General features: G+C 47.8%; 2 protein-coding genes across 6 annotated transcripts in view; one reads left to right on the top strand and one right to left on the bottom strand.

The window, feature by feature from the left end:
• tti1 (TELO2 interacting protein 1) overlaps positions 1–7996 on the bottom strand; it is a 15461-nt gene extending 7465 nt beyond the window's left edge. Inside the window, exons 1-5 of the mRNA XM_072696709.1 lie at positions 7811–7996; positions 4483–6813; positions 3691–3855; positions 2766–2923; positions 2166–2306 (exon numbers count right to left, since the gene is read on the bottom strand). Of these exons, the coding sequence (XP_072552810.1) occupies positions 2166–2306; positions 2766–2923; positions 3691–3855; positions 4483–6796 (2778 nt within the window). The 5' untranslated portion in view covers positions 6797–6813; positions 7811–7996. The remainder of the gene's footprint in view (positions 1–2165; positions 2307–2765; positions 2924–3690; positions 3856–4482; positions 6814–7810) is intronic.
• A 417-nt stretch (positions 7997–8413) lies between these two features.
• rprd1b (regulation of nuclear pre-mRNA domain containing 1B) lies at positions 8414–17083 on the top strand. 5 transcript variants are annotated; one of them, XM_072696647.1, is made up of 8 exons: positions 8414–8512; positions 11008–11263; positions 11406–11535; positions 11916–12055; positions 13185–13318; positions 13409–13535; positions 13627–13802; positions 15022–17083. In XM_072696647.1, the coding sequence occupies exons 2-8, from the start codon at positions 11113–11115 to the stop codon at positions 15169–15171; spliced, it is 1008 nt and encodes a 335-aa protein (XP_072552748.1). In that variant the 5' UTR covers positions 8414–8512; positions 11008–11112; the 3' UTR covers positions 15172–17083. The 5 variants fall into 5 exon arrangements, with proteins under 5 accessions (XP_072552748.1, XP_072552746.1, XP_072552745.1 ...); XM_072696645.1 differs by having other exon boundaries at positions 11004–11263; XM_072696644.1 differs by having other exon boundaries at positions 8414–8770.
• The last annotated feature ends 126 nt before the right edge of the window (positions 17084–17209 follow it).

Genomic DNA, 17209 nt, shown 5'->3' with positions numbered 1-17209 from the left:
ATATATATATATATATATATATATATATATATATATATATATATATATATATATATATACAGTCATGCCCGAAAGTATTCATACCCCTGGCAAAGTTTGACTTAAATTTACTTTTATTTAACCAGAAGTTATATTTTTGCCTTGAAACGACACAGGCATCTCCCAGGAGATAACACGATGATGTACAAGAGGCATCATTGTGGGAAAAAGTATTTCTCAGCTTTTATACACATTTGAACAAAAAGTGGCATGTCCAAAATTATTCATACCCTTTGAAAACTGTCACAGTATATGGGAAAATCCAAAGTTCTATACCATTCCAAATAGTCCAAGCTGTTTTAAAGCATCCTAATTACCCTGATTCATTGGGAACAGCTGTTTTAATCAACTCAACAGGAGAAAAACAGCAGCTCTCTGCAGTTGGTTTGTGGACAGTCATGGCTAAGACAAAGGAGCTCACTAAGGACCTGCGGCTGTGCATTGTGGCCGCTCATAAGTCAGGAAAGGGCTATAAAGCCATATCAAAATGTTTTCAAGTTCCAGTGGCTACAGTGCAAAGTATTATTAAAAAATACAAGAAGTTCCGCACTGTGGAAAATCTCAGAAGATGTGGTCGGAAGCCAAAAGTGACACCTGTGCTGGCCAGGAGAATAGTGAGAGAGGTGAAGAAAAATCCAAGGATCACCACCAAGGCCATCCTGGTGAATCTGGACTCTGCTGGTGGCGACATCTCAAGGCAGACAGTTCAACGGACACTGCACACTGCTGGGTTCCACGGACGCAGGCCAAGGAGGACACCACTTCTCCAGAAAAGGCACACAAAAGCCCGCTTGACCTTTGCAAATGCTCATCTGGACAAAGAAGAAGACTTCTGGTGTTCTGTTTTATGGTCAGATGAAACAAAAATTTAATTGTTTGGCCACAATGATGTGTGCACCATTTGGCGTAAAAAAGGAGAAGCCTTCAACCCTAAGAACACCATCCCCACTGTCAAACATGGTGGTGGGAACCTAATGTTTTGGGGGTGTTTTTCAGCCAATGGACCAGGGAACTTGATCGCAGTAAATGGCACCATGAAAAAAGAGCAATACATCAAGATTCTCAACAACAACATCAGGCAGTCTGCAGAGAAACTTGGCCTTGGGAACCGGTGGACATTTCAGCACGACAACGACCCAAAACACACAGCCAAAGTGGTGAAGAAATGGTTAGCAGACAAAAACATTAATGTTTTGCAGTGGCCCAGCCAGAGTCCTGACTTGAATCCAATTGAGAATCTGTGGAGGGAGCTAAGGATCAGGGTGATGGCAAGGAGACCCTCGAACCTCAAAGAGTTGGAGCTCATCACTAAAGATGAATGGGCAAAAATACCAGTGGAGACATGCAAAAAGCTGGTCAGCAATTACAGGAAGCGTTTGATTGCTGTAATAGCCAATAAAGGCTTTTCTATTAATTATTGAGAAGGGTATGAATAATTTTGGACATGCCACTTTTTGTTCAAATGTGTATAAAAGCTGAGAAATATTTTTTCCCACAATGATGCCTCTTGTACATCATTGTGTTATCTCCTGGGAGATGCCTGTGTCATTTCCAGGCAAAAATGTAATTTCTGGTTAAATAAAAGTAAATTTAAGTCAAACTTTGCCAGGGGTATGAATACTTTCGGGCATGACTGTATATATATATATATATATATATATATATATATATATATATATATATATATATATATACAGAAATGTGTAAAGAGCGCCATCTGCTGTCCTCAAGGCGCCACTAACAGACATCATAGCTCCAGCCGGCTCCAGCAGCAGCAGTGTGGACGTTACCTCAGAAGGTAAATAAAGCTCGAGCTATTTTACAGAGGAACCTGAAAACAGACCATAATATCTGACCCTTTAAATAAAACCATCACTGAAGTGCTCCGTTTTACCAGCGGGAGAACCGGAGAACTGCTAAATTACTGCTAACAGAAACCAGCGGAAGTGAGAACCCGGAAATATCAGGGTCCCTTGCTTAGTACCGCAAGCACAGCAAGTAGCATTAGTCAGATTTATGAGAAATCAGTTTTGTCTTTTAATAAAATAATATAATATAATAAATGATAAACATGGACGGGAACTAACAAGGTCAAAAGGTCAGTCAACACACGGAACCGCTCCTACCCTGAAAGCTTGGGGTATAACCAGCGGATCGTCATTGGTGAGGCGGTGAAGGAGTGCAGGCCAGCACCGGTGCACCATGGGTAGAAGCTCATTCTCCATCTCCGACAGCACAATCACACACAGCTCCACCATGTCCAGCACCTGGAACCAACAAATACACACAAACACAAAAGATTAACATACATATGCGAAAACCTGGCATCTCCAAAATGTCAACTTTACAGGAGAAGGAAAAAACCTTCTGAACTTTCAATGGAAGTCAATGAAAAAAGATTTGATTCCCAATCATTTTGAAGCGTTTCTATTGGTCCGTTTAAAGAAGAACTGCCAGATTCACATTATGTTAAAAAGTGAAAAAGGGCAAAAATTAAGATACAAGGCCCCTTCGACAGGGGTCAGCATAGGCACTCTGACCAGTGCCATACACAGTAGGGGGCGCTGTACTGTGTGTTCTAACACTTTCCTCCCATAACCATCGTCATCATTTCTAAGACTGGTGCCACAGCAGCCATTCTGTCAGCCATTCTGTCTGCACCCCCCCCCCCATATCTACTGACCAATAGTTCGAGTGCTGAAGCCTCACAAAGACCACTGTCGTACCTTCAGTCGTATTGCTATGCTGGGGTGTGAGAGCAGGTGAACGCAGCGCTCCATCACGTCTTTAGCTACGGAAACGTGCACCGGCAGCTCCGGCTTCACATCAGGACCTTCATCCACCCCATCCTCTTCCTCAGGGCCTGGCACTCCTGAAGGCATCTCTGTTAACATGAGATATGGATAAGAAATCAATGCAACATCAAACAGATCAGAAACATCAGGGTTAAATGTGTCTGAGGTTCTGCAGTGTGGAGCTATTTTACTGAGGAACCTGAAAACAGACCATAACATCTGACCCTTCACTGAAACTCTCTGTTTTACCAGCGGGAGAACCGGCACTCGCCTTTCTCTGTTTATGAACCAGAAACTGAAGAACCCGTTCAGAACCGAGTGGAGGCTAACGCTAATGCTAACACACACACATACACGCTATAGAAACCCAGATCACACATTATAAACCAGTTTACACACCAGCAGACCAACAACCACAGATATCCGTCCAGAGTGTGTACTACTTCACACACATACACACACAGGAAGTGATCAGACTGCAGTGTTGTAAAGGAGCTGGGAGCTGATTGGTCAGGGAGGAGATCAGACTGGATTATCAGATATTAAACACTATAAAACATCATTTTAAGAAAAGTCTCGACTAAACTGAATCAGATCAGTCCAGAAAGTCTGATTATAGAAACTGAGATTTTACTGATCAGATTAATCAGCAGCTCGTCTGATCTAAACTGCGGGGCTGTAGATCGGATCAGTATCAGCTGATCCTCAGCAGTAAAAGACTCAGACCCAATCGGGAGGGGGGTGGGGGGATGATGAATGGATCGGGACATGCCTAACTATAACGCTACAGACAGTATTCAGGTGTGCTGACTGTGGAATAGTCTGGTTTAAAAGCCCACCATGCTAAAGCTCAAACCTGCTTCGCTTGGACCTTCCTCCTCAGCGCCGATCCCCTCGGCCAGCTCCTTCTGCTTCTTGTAGTCCAGGAGAAACTGCCGCAGATCCAGTGGCTCAGGCTTCCTGGTGTGAGCGACTGCGGGAGGCTGCCTGCCGTCTCCAGCCCTGGAAGGAAACCATCTCACTGCAGAGGAAGGATGTGATCAGAAATGGGATCAGCTTGCCTTTTAAAAATGTACACCATGAACATCTTAATGGAGTCTGACCTGGAGGCTGACCTGGAGGCTGAAAGACAAAGACGAAGACCACCGCCACCACCATCCCCATGTGACTTGTGCCTAATGTCTGATATAGCTAAGCAGGAGGTGGCTTTTATTGGGCTCCGCAGTGCCACAAAATCATACGGTTGTACTCCATTAGGCTGACAATCACAAATACTGTGACTTGTCAATACAGGCCAACTGATTTCTGGTGGGGCCCTAATTGGCAGAATGGTCTTTAGTGGAGAAATACTCGACAAGATCATTTTTGTACATTTTTTGTAACCCAAATTTTCGATGGCCAATTACCCAACCCACTTGTAATGCTCCAGACATTGGGAGGGTAAGAACTGACCCATGCGCAACCAGCCACCGCCTCCAACCAACCCAGTGCAACCAACAAACCAACGAACACGCTGAACTAATGGGGGAAGAGATTGAGACATCTACCCTCCTGGAAAGAGCCAGGCCAATTGTGCTCTCTCAGGCTCCGGCTGCTGATGGCCGGCAGCAGGAACCCGACCTGAACAGAAAAGGACAGAAATGCTCACCCAGCGCCTTCAGGAGCGAGTGCAGTACTGCACAGAACTGCAGTGACCTCCGGTCGTAGCTCAGGTCAAGCGTCGTCAGGACGTCCTGCACCACATCAGCCACTAGGGGTAGAAGCGAGGCGTCAGAGTGGGCGAACATGACGGAGAGGACTCGCGGGGCATGAGGGTGAACGCTGGGTCTGCCCAGGTTCAGAGAGACGTCGTTCAGCAGGTAGTCGGCATTGTCCACGACCAGCTCTTTGGCCGAGCTGTAACCGCAAGCCACACAGAGGTTGCGCATGGTGCCGAGAGCCGACTGGCTGACCAGCAGAGACTCATCTCCGGCCTTCTCTAGCACCGGGTAGAGGGACGTCATCAAGAGAAGACGGAAGTCTGTGCCCAGAGCCAAAGCGAAGGAGCCGATGCCCTCCAGCTGGATGCAGATCTGCCAGATGTTGCTGTTCAGCTGGAGGAGCATGGGAGGTTTGGGGCCAATGCTGGAGGAAGCTGGAAGCATCTGCAGGTTGTTCCCCTCGAGGCCACTCAAAATAGAGGAGACTGGAGAAGGTTTTTCCTGGTGTTCATCATCGGAGTGCTCCATTGCCGTGGGAAGATGCCAGTTGTTCAAACTGATGTACTCCTCAATGATGGACATGACTGCAGACTGCAGGTCTTCGTGGACGGCTGGAGAATGCTCTGGGCGGTCTACAGTAGAATCGCTCACTTCTACGTCAAATCCTGCTGCCCCCGTAATGATCTCGTTGAGAACCAGGGCGGCTTGTTTACGATAGACCGAAGACTCCTTGTAGAGATCTAAGAAGTGGTCCACAAGAAGATACAGGTTTCCGTGGTGACCTAGCATCCTGCAAATCTGCCTCAAAGCAGAGAAGATCTTGTCATCTGTAAAGTAGAGGAAGTATTTTCTCTGAGCCTGAGCTTCGTGGGACGCCGGTCCCAGGTCCACCAAGGGTGCAAAAGTCCTTTCTTCTATAATCCTCACATCGGTCACATCCACTTCCAGCACCTGCATTAGTGCTTTGGAGATGCGCTGCAAGTGTGCCGCTGAAGTCAGCACCAAATCCACTTGGGGTCCCAGGATCTTCAGGTACCCCAGGAAGACGTTGAGCACAAAGAGCTTGTGCTTGTCGTCCGTCGTCCTCATGAGCCGAGGCAGCGAAGACGCCAGGCCATGCAGGTTTTCCGAAAGGACGTCTTTGAGAGCCTGGCCTCCGTTGGCTTGGTTTCTTCTGGATACTCTGTCCAGGGCCGCACTGCAGCGGTCCTTCACTCTAGGTTCCTCATCGTTGACCGCCCCGACCAGTGCCTCTAGAAGAGGACCAGCACAATCTGCTAGAGACTTGCTGCAATGGGTGAGGAGGTAGTCTGAGAGGTTGACCAGTTCCAGTCGTACTCTCCAGTGCTGATGTGCAGAGGTACAAGAGATCACCTTCTGCAATGCCAGAGCAAGTCTTTTGGAGGTAGCCTTGCTCCAAGAAGGAGTCCTTTTCACCAGAAGTTGTCCAACCCTGCCTAGTTCAGCCGATTCTACATTCTCAGGTCTATCATTCTGAAGCTGCTCATCATCCATAACAAGTCCTACTGTGGTGTACCAAACCCTCATGGCTTTAACCGCCACCGCATGCCCTTGTCTGACATCTCCACCGATCACTTGACTCAAGGCCCGCGTAATCCCTGGTAGGAAGGTGGCCAAGGTCCTACCAAGCAGGTGCCTCTCCTTGTCTTCTGGCTCCACGTGAGTTCCTGAGCAATCACACTGCAAGAACAAGGAAAGGAGGCACTTCAGCGCCGCCGTCTGCACCTCTCTGTACTTCTCTTGCTCTGCCAGAGCCAGGAACAACGACACCGCAGCCCCGAGCCCAGGCAGCATCGCAGGCTCGTACAGTTTGAAGACCACATCCCCATATGCAGAGTGCAGGAGGGCGTCCAGGCATCGCAGCACCGCCAACTTCAGCTCCTCCGAGGCTGGAGATGGCTTTCCAGGGTCCGTCGGAGAGCAGAGGCAAAGGCACAGCTCAGAGAAGAGATCACGTAGGGATTCCCAGCTGTGAACACAGGTGTTTTCCAGAACGTAGGCCATGGCCTCCATGACGGCCTGAACGAGACCCTCCCGCTTGGTTCCAGGGGTCTTGAGGACAAAGCGGAGGGGGAACAGCACGTAGTCCTGAAGCTGCTGGAGGGCGCCATCGCTAACATCACGCAGATGGCCACTCAGAGCCTCTACGTTGGGCAGGGTGGGCTCTTTGGTCAGGAGCACACAGGAGGGCCGCAGATAAGCGAAAGCGATCTTGGGGTCATCGATCTGATGATCGGCCATTTTTCATGAGCGGAGATCTGTTTCAAATAGTGGATCAGCAGTTAAAGAACCGCCCTGAAATACGGAAACTCTGCGCAGAAACCTTGTATCTTCAAAAAGGCAACCTTACAGTAGAAGGAAACCCCTTTAAGAACTTTCAATAGAAGTCCACATGGGTGCAACGTGGGCTAGGTGGGTTCCAGGTGGGCATGAGCTCTCATGGGTTTGGGCCTGTGTTGTTCGTGAGACCTAGTGGTCTTTCCAGAATGGACCCCATCTTTACAGCCCACCCTAATATCCCATTTAAGCCTTGTGTGCAATGTATAAACCAGACCGGGTCATGGTGGGCATCTATACATGGACTACCTGGTTTCTAGTTGGACTACCCACACAGGCCTCACATGGGCCCATACTGGGTCCCTGTTACGACACATGCACATACCCACTCAGAGCCCATGCCCACCTGGAACCGACCTAGCCCCCGTTCCACCCATGTACACCCTGCAAGAGCGTGGGCTGTGTCCAAATTTCATGATAAACGGACCAATAGAAATGCTCCAGAATGAAAACTTTTTACATTGGCTTCCATCGAGAGTTAAGAATGTTATTTCCTCCTAGTGTATAGCTGCCATTTTTGGAGATATGAGGTTCTTGCATGACATCAACAATGTTTATGAAGCATAATTAGACATTGCATGTATATTATGAAAGCAAAACTGAATAGGTCGTCAAACTATATGTATTAAAAGCCAAAGGTTTTAGGGCGAGTTGGCATCTCCAATGACATATTTATTCAAGTTAGGATTTTTACCATTTTGGAACACAGCCAAGATATGAAATGTCTGGCTAATATTAACTGTATTAAAGACTTTGATTAATTAATTAATTAATTAATTAATTAATAAAGAGTGCAACATGCCTTCTTATTCTACATGTCCTATTAAAGCTCCACACTGGTCAATCAGCAGGTCATTACAGTGTCCAGTGTCCACTAACTGCTGAAACCTAAAGCCAGAGACAAGGGAGCTCATTTACCTTCAGTCCAGCATATCTGAGTCAGAACCAGAACCAGAACCAGACCCAGATCTGGAGCCACTTCGCTGTAAAGCAGCTCTGCTTCATCATGTGTACGAATCACCCATCGTGTAGCTCCCTGGGTCAACGAGGCGATGTCACTAGTACGCGACGGGCGGGCGCGCTCCAATCCGCGCACTTGTGCCCTAACACTAGTGCTAGCTAGCTAGTGGCAGCCACAGCTAGCGCTCGTTTAAGGGCTTAGATAGTTACTTACTAACTCTTTTATATAAAATGTATATATACATTTATTTTACATTTTTATATTCAAGGGTTAAATTAACGCAAGGCGTCTGTACGAATTCATATGCTAATAACAATAAAAATTAAATAATCAAAAAATTAAAATAACCACTAGTTAAAATATTATAACGATTAACGATAAAAGCTCACGATGATAAAATTTAATCCCTCCTTGTCATTCCCAGATCTATATAAATATAAATAATCCACATAAATAATCCTGCAAGACTAGCTAAGGGGTTCTCGCACTAAGAGGTGCCCTAACTAGTGCACATGTGTACCGGATGGAGCGCGCCCGCTGTGCTTTGGACGCCGTGAACGCGCGCCGCAGGCCGCCCGCTTGTTTGTTTACCCCTAAAACCGTCCGTTCGGCGAAAGTTCTGGATACAAACATGCGGATTCCTGCGGATTAACGAGCCGGTGAGGAGCACCACCAACTACCCCTGTACGCCAGCACTCCAGGCCGGCTTCTCCGCGACTTTTCTGGAGATTTGCAGGCGCTGGAAAAGAGAGCTCGGAGTCAGACCCTCACCGCCAGCGCCACCATCACTGCTTTAGCCTAGCCTAGCCTAGCCTAGCTTAGCATAGTTTAGGCTGCTCTAATGCGGAATTAGCCTAGCTTAGCCTAGCCTAGCCTAGCCTAGCTGGTGGGAACCGACCAGGTCGCCGTCTTCAGAGGTCAGTTATGTCAAAGCTATGGAGAATATCCCCACAGTGGTGGTGGTTATGAGCTGTGGGGGGTCAGGGCTGTTGGGTGCATGCTTAGCCAGACCCCAGGGTCTCCCCACTGCTGATCCACACCTGTGAGAGTGCATGGGGGGCTTGCAGTGGACAGTCCAGGGGGACTGGGCAGACCTTTCCAGAAAGGGGTTTGAGGAGCCAGATTCCAGATTCCAGTTTAAAGGGTGGAGCAGAAGTGTGTGAGCTTGTGTAATTGGCATTACATAGTAATTACATGTAGTATTACTCCAATTACACACACACACACACACACACACACACTCTGTCTATATGACCACACTAGAGCTGGGCAATTTGATGATATTTTATCGTATCGTATCGTGATCGTCAGCTGCAGGGTTCATTAGTAACCGTGTGATTAGACTGGGTTAATTAGACGGAGAGCAGCAGATGTTGAGTATTAATTACTGTACTCAGTACAGGAGAGTATCAGAATAGTCGATTATAAGAATCGGTCACTACTGATTGGTTTAGTCTGTGATTATCTACGTGTATCATGATAAATATCGTGATATGGTGTTTTTATCATATCGCCCAGCCCTGAGCCACACACTTGAGGCCTGTAGTTGTAGGAGCTCTCATCCCAGACGGCCTAGGTCATTTAGGTCACGTTCCACAGGTAGGAGAATGTAGAGTTAGGAGTCTTGCCCTAATCGGGACCCCTATTTATGGTGTAGTGTGGTGGGCTTGTTGAGCCAAGACTGGACCAGCCCCTCCGTATCTGATGGCAATGGTCAAAAGCCGATCCGCACCAAGAGCCCTTCGAGCTTCAAGTACGGCTCGGCTCGACCCGCCATCCCTCAAAATCCGCGGAAGACGAGCGTCCAGGCTTTTTTCTGTCCTGGCACCAAAGTGGTGGAACGAGCTTCCCCTGGGTGTCCGAACGGCCGAGTCGCTCGCTGTCTTCAAACGCAGACTGAAGACCCTCCTTTTCTGAGAGCACTCAGGCGAAGAGAAGAGTACTATGGTCTCCATATTGACTTGTGTTTAGTAATGTCTAAGATTAGAGGTATCTTTGAACTATTAGTCTATTCTAACTAGCTGAGGCTTTTCTTGGGTAAATAGCAAAGCACTTTATAAGTCGCTCTGGATAAGAGCGTCTGCTAAATGCCGTAAATGTAAACGTAGTCTGGTTGTTGAACCCACAGGTAGGGCTGTGTTGTTAGCCACTACACTACACGATCACACCAGCCACACCCACAGGCGACTACCAGATGGGAGAGGTGATATGGCTTTCAGGATGCAACAGAATACGGACCATGTATTATAATAATATAATATAATATACTGATAATATACTCGGAGACGGATGACGGTATTTTTACACCGCCCACGGCTGGGACTGGTGTTCAGTTGCGCCGACACAGCGGGTATAATCGGCGTAGAAGAGCTTTGCTGATAGAACGGGATGCCCTGGAGCAGCTGCACGTCTGAGCCTGAGGTCACCATAGGTGCTGTAGGTCGAGCGTGGGCTGGTGGGCTCTGGAGCTGTGGAGCTGTGTTCTCTGGAGAACCTACTGGGAAGAGCTAGAGTGATCCAGAACTTACTGTTTAGCTCAGTGCAATCAAATCCTCACTGCAGTGTTTCAGGCTTTGGTGGGAAGCCTTCAATCTAAGTGTAGAGACGGTTATTTTTGCAACGGGTGGACCGGGTTGAGCAGGTGTCCGAATACTTTTGACCACGGAGAAGCAAAACGGCGAGCTAAGGTAGCTAACAGGTGTATGCTATATATATATCTGTCTGTCCAACTGGTCAAGCTGGTTAAGCTGGTTGATGGCATACGGTATGTTTGAGCTTGAGTTCAACAGCATGACCGAACAGCTGACCGAAGTAGTTGACCATTATGACCACTGTGACAGCCAGCTTGGTCAGGTTGGTGATGCTGGTGGACCAGCTAATCCGTCAGACTCGAATGAAAACATTTGCTAAGCTGGTCAAGATCTAAGCTTATTTAGATATACACTGGCTAAACTGGCCAAGAGCTAAGCTAGGCAGGAGCTAAACTGGTCAGGATCTAAGCTAGTCAAGTGTTAAACCAGCCACGAGCCGAGCTGCCCGCTAGCCGAGCTGCCCGCTAGCCGAGCTGCCCGCCTCTTTGATTACACAGTCATTGTTGTCGTTTGTTGTTGGGTTTGTTAGCTTTCTCCTAACCAGCCTTCTCTCGTTCAGGCAGGTCTCAGACTGCGAGATGTGCTAACGTTGTCGAAGAAGACCCCAAAACAAGCCAGAAGCCCCTCAAGCCGTTTTTGTGGACCTTCAGTTTGGGACAGACGCCGCCATGTCGTCCTTCTCTGAGTCTGCCCTGGAGAAGAAGCTGTCCGAGCTGAGCAACTCTCAGCAGAGCGTCCAGACTCTGTCTCTGTGGATCATTCACCACCGCAAGCACTCGTCCTCCATCGTGAGGGTTTGGCACAGGGAGCTGAAGAAGGGTAGGTTCAGAGATCTGGAGGTGGATGGAGAAGCCTAGAACCACTGCTCAGCGATAATCGAGATAATCGAGCACTGCATGTTGCCTGGTTCAGGAATCTCCTCAAACTGACCTTATTTCTCTTTCTGATTCTCGTTTCTCAGCCAAAAGCAGCCGGAAGCTGACCTTTCTGTACCTCGCCAACGATGTCATACAGAACAGCAAGAAGAAGGGACCCGAGTTCACGCGGGATTTTGAGGGAGTCCTCGTCGATGCCTGCTCACATGTAGCGAGGTTAGGAACCCGTCATTTTCCCCCGAAACCACTTATGTCTCTGTAGGCCTGCAGCAGGGGTTGATATCTGATGCAGGCTGCTACAGGAAGCCAGTGAAGGGTACGCAGCAAGGGCTAAACTTTGAGGAAGGTTGAGTATTGATGAGTAGAGGTGCTGCATTCTAGATCAGCTGCAGGGGCCTGATGGTACGAAAGTCTTGAGATGTGTCCTAGTAAGCAGTCGCTTTGGGTCGTTGCTTACTTTATTGGGTGCTAAACGTCTGAGGGGATAAGATGTGTCCTGGAGGTTAGGCTGTGTCACGAGCCTGTGAGCCTATTCAGCACTTCTGCCACAATCCACAGTACATCTGTCCCTAACCTGACCTTGCTTGTGTTCACAGAGAGACCGATGACAGCTGTAAGAAGCACATGGAGAGGCTGCTGAATATCTGGCAGGAGCGTAACCTGTACCGCGCAGACTTCATCCAGCAGCTCAAATTGGCCATCGAAGACTCCAACAGCCCGAGACAGAAGACTACAGGTACTTTGCCGTCACTCACTCGCACAGTGTTTCCAGTGCCTGATGTTTTCTGTGTCTGTGGAAAGGGAAGATTCAAAGCGTGCGAAACTTCAGCTTCGGCACCAGTAGCTTCTAAGGGTGGGAGGAGGAAGAGAAGATTCGGGCGGTGTATAATGGTGGTACTGTATACCACAGTATTAAAAGAAAAAATAAGTAACTGGGAGTGCTCAGTGATTGGTGATGGCATGCTCTGAAAGCAGGTGGGGGGTGGGGGGATAAGCCCACTGTAGTGGTGAGTTTAGCAACGAAACCAAAAGCCAGAGCAAGCAAACCTGGATGAGCCGGTCTACTAAATGAGCCTGAAACCAGTGGAGAACCCTGCTAAGACGGTTCCCTCGACATTTACATTTAAGGCATTTAGCAGACGCTCTTCTCCAGAGCGACTTACAAAAGTGCTTTGCTGTTTATCCAAGAAGAACCTCAGCTAGTTTCAATAGACTAAAAATTCAAAGATCCTCTAATCTTAGACTCTACTAAACACTAAAACTAAGTCAGTAAGGTGTCCACTCTGCTATTCGCCCAAGTCCTCTCAGAAGAGGAGGGTCTTCAGTCTGGGTTTGAAGACAGCGAGCGTTGGACTCCCAACGCTGTTCGGACACCCAGGGGAAGCTCGTTCCACCGCTTCGGTGCAGGACAGAAAAAAGTCTGGACGCTCATCTTCTGTGGATCTTAAAGGATGGCGGGTCGAGCCGAGCCATACTTGAAGCTCAAAGGGCTCTAGGTGCGGATCGGCTTTTGACCATCGCCATCAAGTACGGAGGGGCTGGTCCTTTCTTGGCTTTGTAGGCCAGAGTCAAGGTTTTGGATCTGATGCGGGCAGCAGCTACGGGAAGCCAGTTAAGATAAGGCTAGCTTAGCGAGTGGCTACAGATCCAACACCATGAGGAAAAACCTTTAAATCCAGCTTTGTCGCTCGATATATCGTGGTATTATTTAAGACCATGTTAAAAACTGTCAGATTCAAATGATGACCAAATAATAATGTAAACAATGGGGATACAAGGTTTTTGGTTGACCGTGCCGAGATGTGTGAACTGTTGAGGCGTCTGCAGATGGGTTAACATGTTCTCGTTTCTTTTGGGAATAAAAGTAGCAGACGAGAAGAAAAGCTTGAAAAGAAGTTTCCAGAAAGTTCAGGAAGAAGAGGAGGAAGACGACGACGACGATGACGATTACAGGACTCAATATTCTCCCCGTGAGGCAGACACAAATGGTCCACAGCTGGTATGACTGCTGCCTCTTAATGCTTTTCTTTGGACTCCTAAATGTGAGTTTGGCTACTTATCTGCTGTGTCTCTGTGTGTGCTTGACCAGACGGAGGAGCTGGTAAAGGCCCTGCAGGATCTGGAGAACGCCGCATCAGGAGACGCTGCAGTCCGGCAGAAAATCGCCTCGCTCCCTCAGGAAGTGCAGGACGTGTCCTTGCTCGAGAAGATCACAGGTGAGGTTTATTAGTTCATTTAGTAGTTCAGTAATTCTACGTTGGCTTGAACTCGGCAGTAAAGAGAAACCCGTGCGTCTCCACTCTGCAGATAAGGAGGCGGCAGATAAGCTGTCGAAGACGGTGGATGAGGCGTGCCTGCTGCTGGCAGAGTACAACGGGCGTCTGGCGGCGGAGCTGGAGGACCGCAGGCAGCTGGCCCGCATGCTCACAGAGTACATCCACAGCCAGAAAGAGGCGCTCAGCGAGAGAGAGAAAAAGCTGGAGGTAAAAGGTCTCCCTGTGTTCACGCGCCAATACGTGACTTTATTAAACACATTGTAGAAATTAGCCATTGATTGATTAATTAGTTAATCAATCAAGTAGGAGCTGCAGTCAAACCTGCAGTCAAACCTACACACTGGGTCTTGGTGGATAAGCTTGGTGACCCCTGCCCTACACTCTAAGAAAAAGGGTTCTTTATAGGGTTCAGTACTTCCAAGGATCCCATTTTCCAAGGATCATCTACAAAAAGTTGGCCACCAGTATGAAGAACCCTTTAACCAAGTGGAAGCATCTAAAAAGTTATTTAAACTGTTTAGAACCGTCCACAAAGGTTTTCCATTTAAGCAGGCAGAAGAATTCAGAAGGTTATTGGAGCCCTAGAAGGTTCTGTTTAGAACCAAAAATTGTGTTTTCACCAACTTCAGAGGTTCTTTGGGCTTCTGTTTAGATGACTTCATTTAGAACCTTCTGCAAAAGGTCTGCCAAGGTCCAAAAGGTTATTTGAGCTGCTTGGAACCATCTACAAAAGATTGCCCACCAATCTGAAGAACCCTCTAATGGGCCAAAACCACCCAGAAAGTACTTCAAACTGCTTAGAACCATCTACACAATATTTTCTATCACAATTAAGAACCCCCCACCCCCAAACCAGGCAGAAGGATCCACAGGGTTCTTTGAGCTGTTTAGAAATATCTACAAAGTTTTCCACCAATCTGGAGAACTTTCTAACCAGGTAGCAGCATCCAAATGGTTCTTTGGGCTTTAGATGGTTCTGTTGACAAGATTTCATTTAGAACCTTCTGCAAAAGATCTGCCAAGGTTCAAAAAGGTATTTAAGCAGCTTGGAACCATCTACAAAAGATTTCCCACCAATCTGAAGAACCCTCTAATGAGCCAAAACCACCCAGAAGGTTCTTTCTGCTGATAATTAACTTACTTAAGCCTAGCTAGCAAACCCAGCAGAACCAGCAGGTCTCATGTATCCTTTCTGTTCCTCCCAGCACCAGTCGCTCCACTTAGCTCTCAGACACCAGTCCAAAGAACCCTCTAATGGGCCAAAACCACCCAAAAGGTTCTTTCTGCTGTTTAGAACCATCTACAAAATGTTTTCCATCAAAATAAAGAACCCCCCAAACCAGGCCGAAGGTACCACAGGGTTCTGTAAGCTGTTTAGAACCATCTTCAAAGTTTTCCTGACTGTCTGTTGTTGTGGTTGTTGCAGGAATACAAGCAGAAGCTGGCACGAGTCACGCAGGTGCGCAAGGAGCTGAAGTCTCACATCCAGAGCCTGCCTGACCTCTCTCTTCTGCCCAGCGTGACCGGAGGACTAGCCCCGCTCCCCTCTGCAGGAGACCTGTTCTCTACTGACTGAGCCCCACAAGCTCGCACTCATGTACACATATTTCCAAAACTCACCACAGAATCCCTCCTCTTCCTCCACCCACCTCCCTCCGCGCCCAACCTCTGTCTTCCTCAGACTCCTTCCCAGCCAGACCTTTTCCGGAAATCTTGGCCACCAGAGGCCGCCATGGAGCACAAAACCAACCAGACTGTGATTCCATTATCACCAGCCTGTCTGCTCAGATCTCTCTCTCTCTCTCTCTCTCTCTCTCTCTCTCGCTCGCTCTCGCTCTCGCCAGTGTCTTTTCCTTTGGGTTTTTTTGGGGTTTTTTTGTTTTTGTTTTTAGAAGTTTGTTGGCCACTGACTGTTTCTTTTTGTTGCTGGTACAATAGCAAGCACGGTCTCTTGCTGGTCCTGCTTTTGTTTTTCCGCGCTTCTTCGTACCGTTAGAGTTTGAGTTTTTTGAGTTTTATGGTTTTAGTGTCACTTTGCTGCTTCATTTGCTTCCATGGGGTGTCGTGTGTGTGTGTGTGTGTGTATGTGGCCTGCATCTTGAGAGATACCTCACCGAGGTCATCACCATGCTCACTCACACAGGACTGTGCACATGAAATTTCGAAGGTCAGGCTCTCTGCTCTTAGCGCTGCTGCAGGCGACATACTACAGCATACACTCTTAAAAATAAAGGTGCTTCCAGTGGTTCCTCGAGCGAAGCCATGGAGGAACCACTTTGCTTCCATAAAGAAGATGCTTTACAGTGACTCGTCTCGATTACAGACATGGTGGTTCTTCTGTAGCACTGCTCAGTGAACCATTGGAAGCACCTTGATGCTTTTTTAAGAGTGCAGCTCAGTGAGTAGTGATGGACCCTTATCATCAGTTCAGAGCTGGACCAGCTAGGACTGGGCGGTTCACTGGGGGCGTGTTGTCCAGAAAGTCTAGGCTGATAAAGCTTTTGTGTGCTTTTTTTTTTTTCTTTTTCATATCATTTGTTTTGTTTTTAATGGTCAGTTATCACGATACTGATTTCCACTCTCATTGCCCAGCCCTAGGTCGCCAGCTCCACAGGCTGGTCTCTCCTGTTACCTAGTTCGGATGCTAACTACTGTATGCTCTTTGTGTCTCCATACACAACCTGCTCTTCATGACAGCGAGGCTCTGGCTACCTGCGTTATAATGTTTAAAGACGTTCTCGAGGTTTTGCGAGTGACTGACAGGTGTGAGCGCCAATCAGGATGAAGCTTTCATTGCTCAACGTGTGGATTCGGGGCACATTTCATGATTTCCATGATCAGACGTCCTGGGTCACGTTCATTATTGTGCCAGAGTGGGCTAGACTATACAAGTGGACTCTGTTTGAACAACCTGCAGCATAAAAACCTGGTCTCCAATCTCCAAAAAAAAAAAAGTCGTTTTGTAACCTATAAACTTCCAGCAGACTTGGGTTTTCTGAGTGTTTTCGCTAGATTTGACTCTCAAGACTGTGAAAAAGCAAAGCTCTGGTCGCAGCGGCAGACCGAGCTTCGCACCCTACAGACTCCTTCGCGGAACACCGTTGCGACAGACCGGTTCCGGTACCGCTGACAATCAGCAGATGCTTTTTTTTTTTTTTTTTTTTTTTGAGTGCGCCAGGCAGGTGTACTACAAAGCTGGACCCCCAGCGCCATCATAAAGCCTTAAGGCGGTCACCTGCTGTGTTGATCCGTTGAGCTCGAATCCGGCTTTGCAGTGCACCGTCAGGATCTTCAGCACGGCTTGCCAACAGTAGCAGTAGGAAGTCGTGACCAGAAACACACCCCCATTGTTTTTTGCTTTCTTTAATAGCATAAAGACTAGACTTTGTCCCTGATGATGATGATGATGATGATAATTTTCTTTACCAACCTTTTCTTTTCTCCCCCCCCCAGAGTGAACAGACAATAAACAGGAACGGTGAATTCCATCTTGCTCTCAGGGTGACTCGTGTGTGTGTGTGTGTGTGTGTGTGTGTGTGTGTGTGTGTGTGTGTGTCCAGAAAATTCATAGACCCTTACCCAACGTGATGCTCAAGGTGTCTTTGCGTCACTTC

The sequence above is a fragment of the Salminus brasiliensis genome, chromosome 14, assembly GCF_030463535.1.
Source record: "Salminus brasiliensis chromosome 14, fSalBra1.hap2, whole genome shotgun sequence".
NCBI classification, from domain to species: domain Eukaryota; kingdom Metazoa; phylum Chordata; class Actinopteri; order Characiformes; family Bryconidae; genus Salminus; species Salminus brasiliensis.
The sequence above is the reverse complement of the archived record's forward strand: the minus strand, read 5'-3'. Positions and strand labels throughout refer to the sequence as shown.

Excerpts from the sequence above, each read along its gene's own strand:
- rprd1b (XM_072696647.1), top strand. The coding sequence starts at position 11,113 with ATGTCGTCCTTCTCTGAGTCTGCCCTGGAGAAGAAGCTGTCCGAGCTG. Across the intron at positions 12,056-13,184 it reads CCCGAGACAGAAGACTACAG|TAGCAGACGAGAAGAAAAGC; the intron begins GTACTTTGCCGT and ends TGGGAATAAAAG. Across the intron at positions 13,536-13,626 it reads CTTGCTCGAGAAGATCACAG|ATAAGGAGGCGGCAGATAAG; the intron begins GTGAGGTTTATT and ends TCCACTCTGCAG.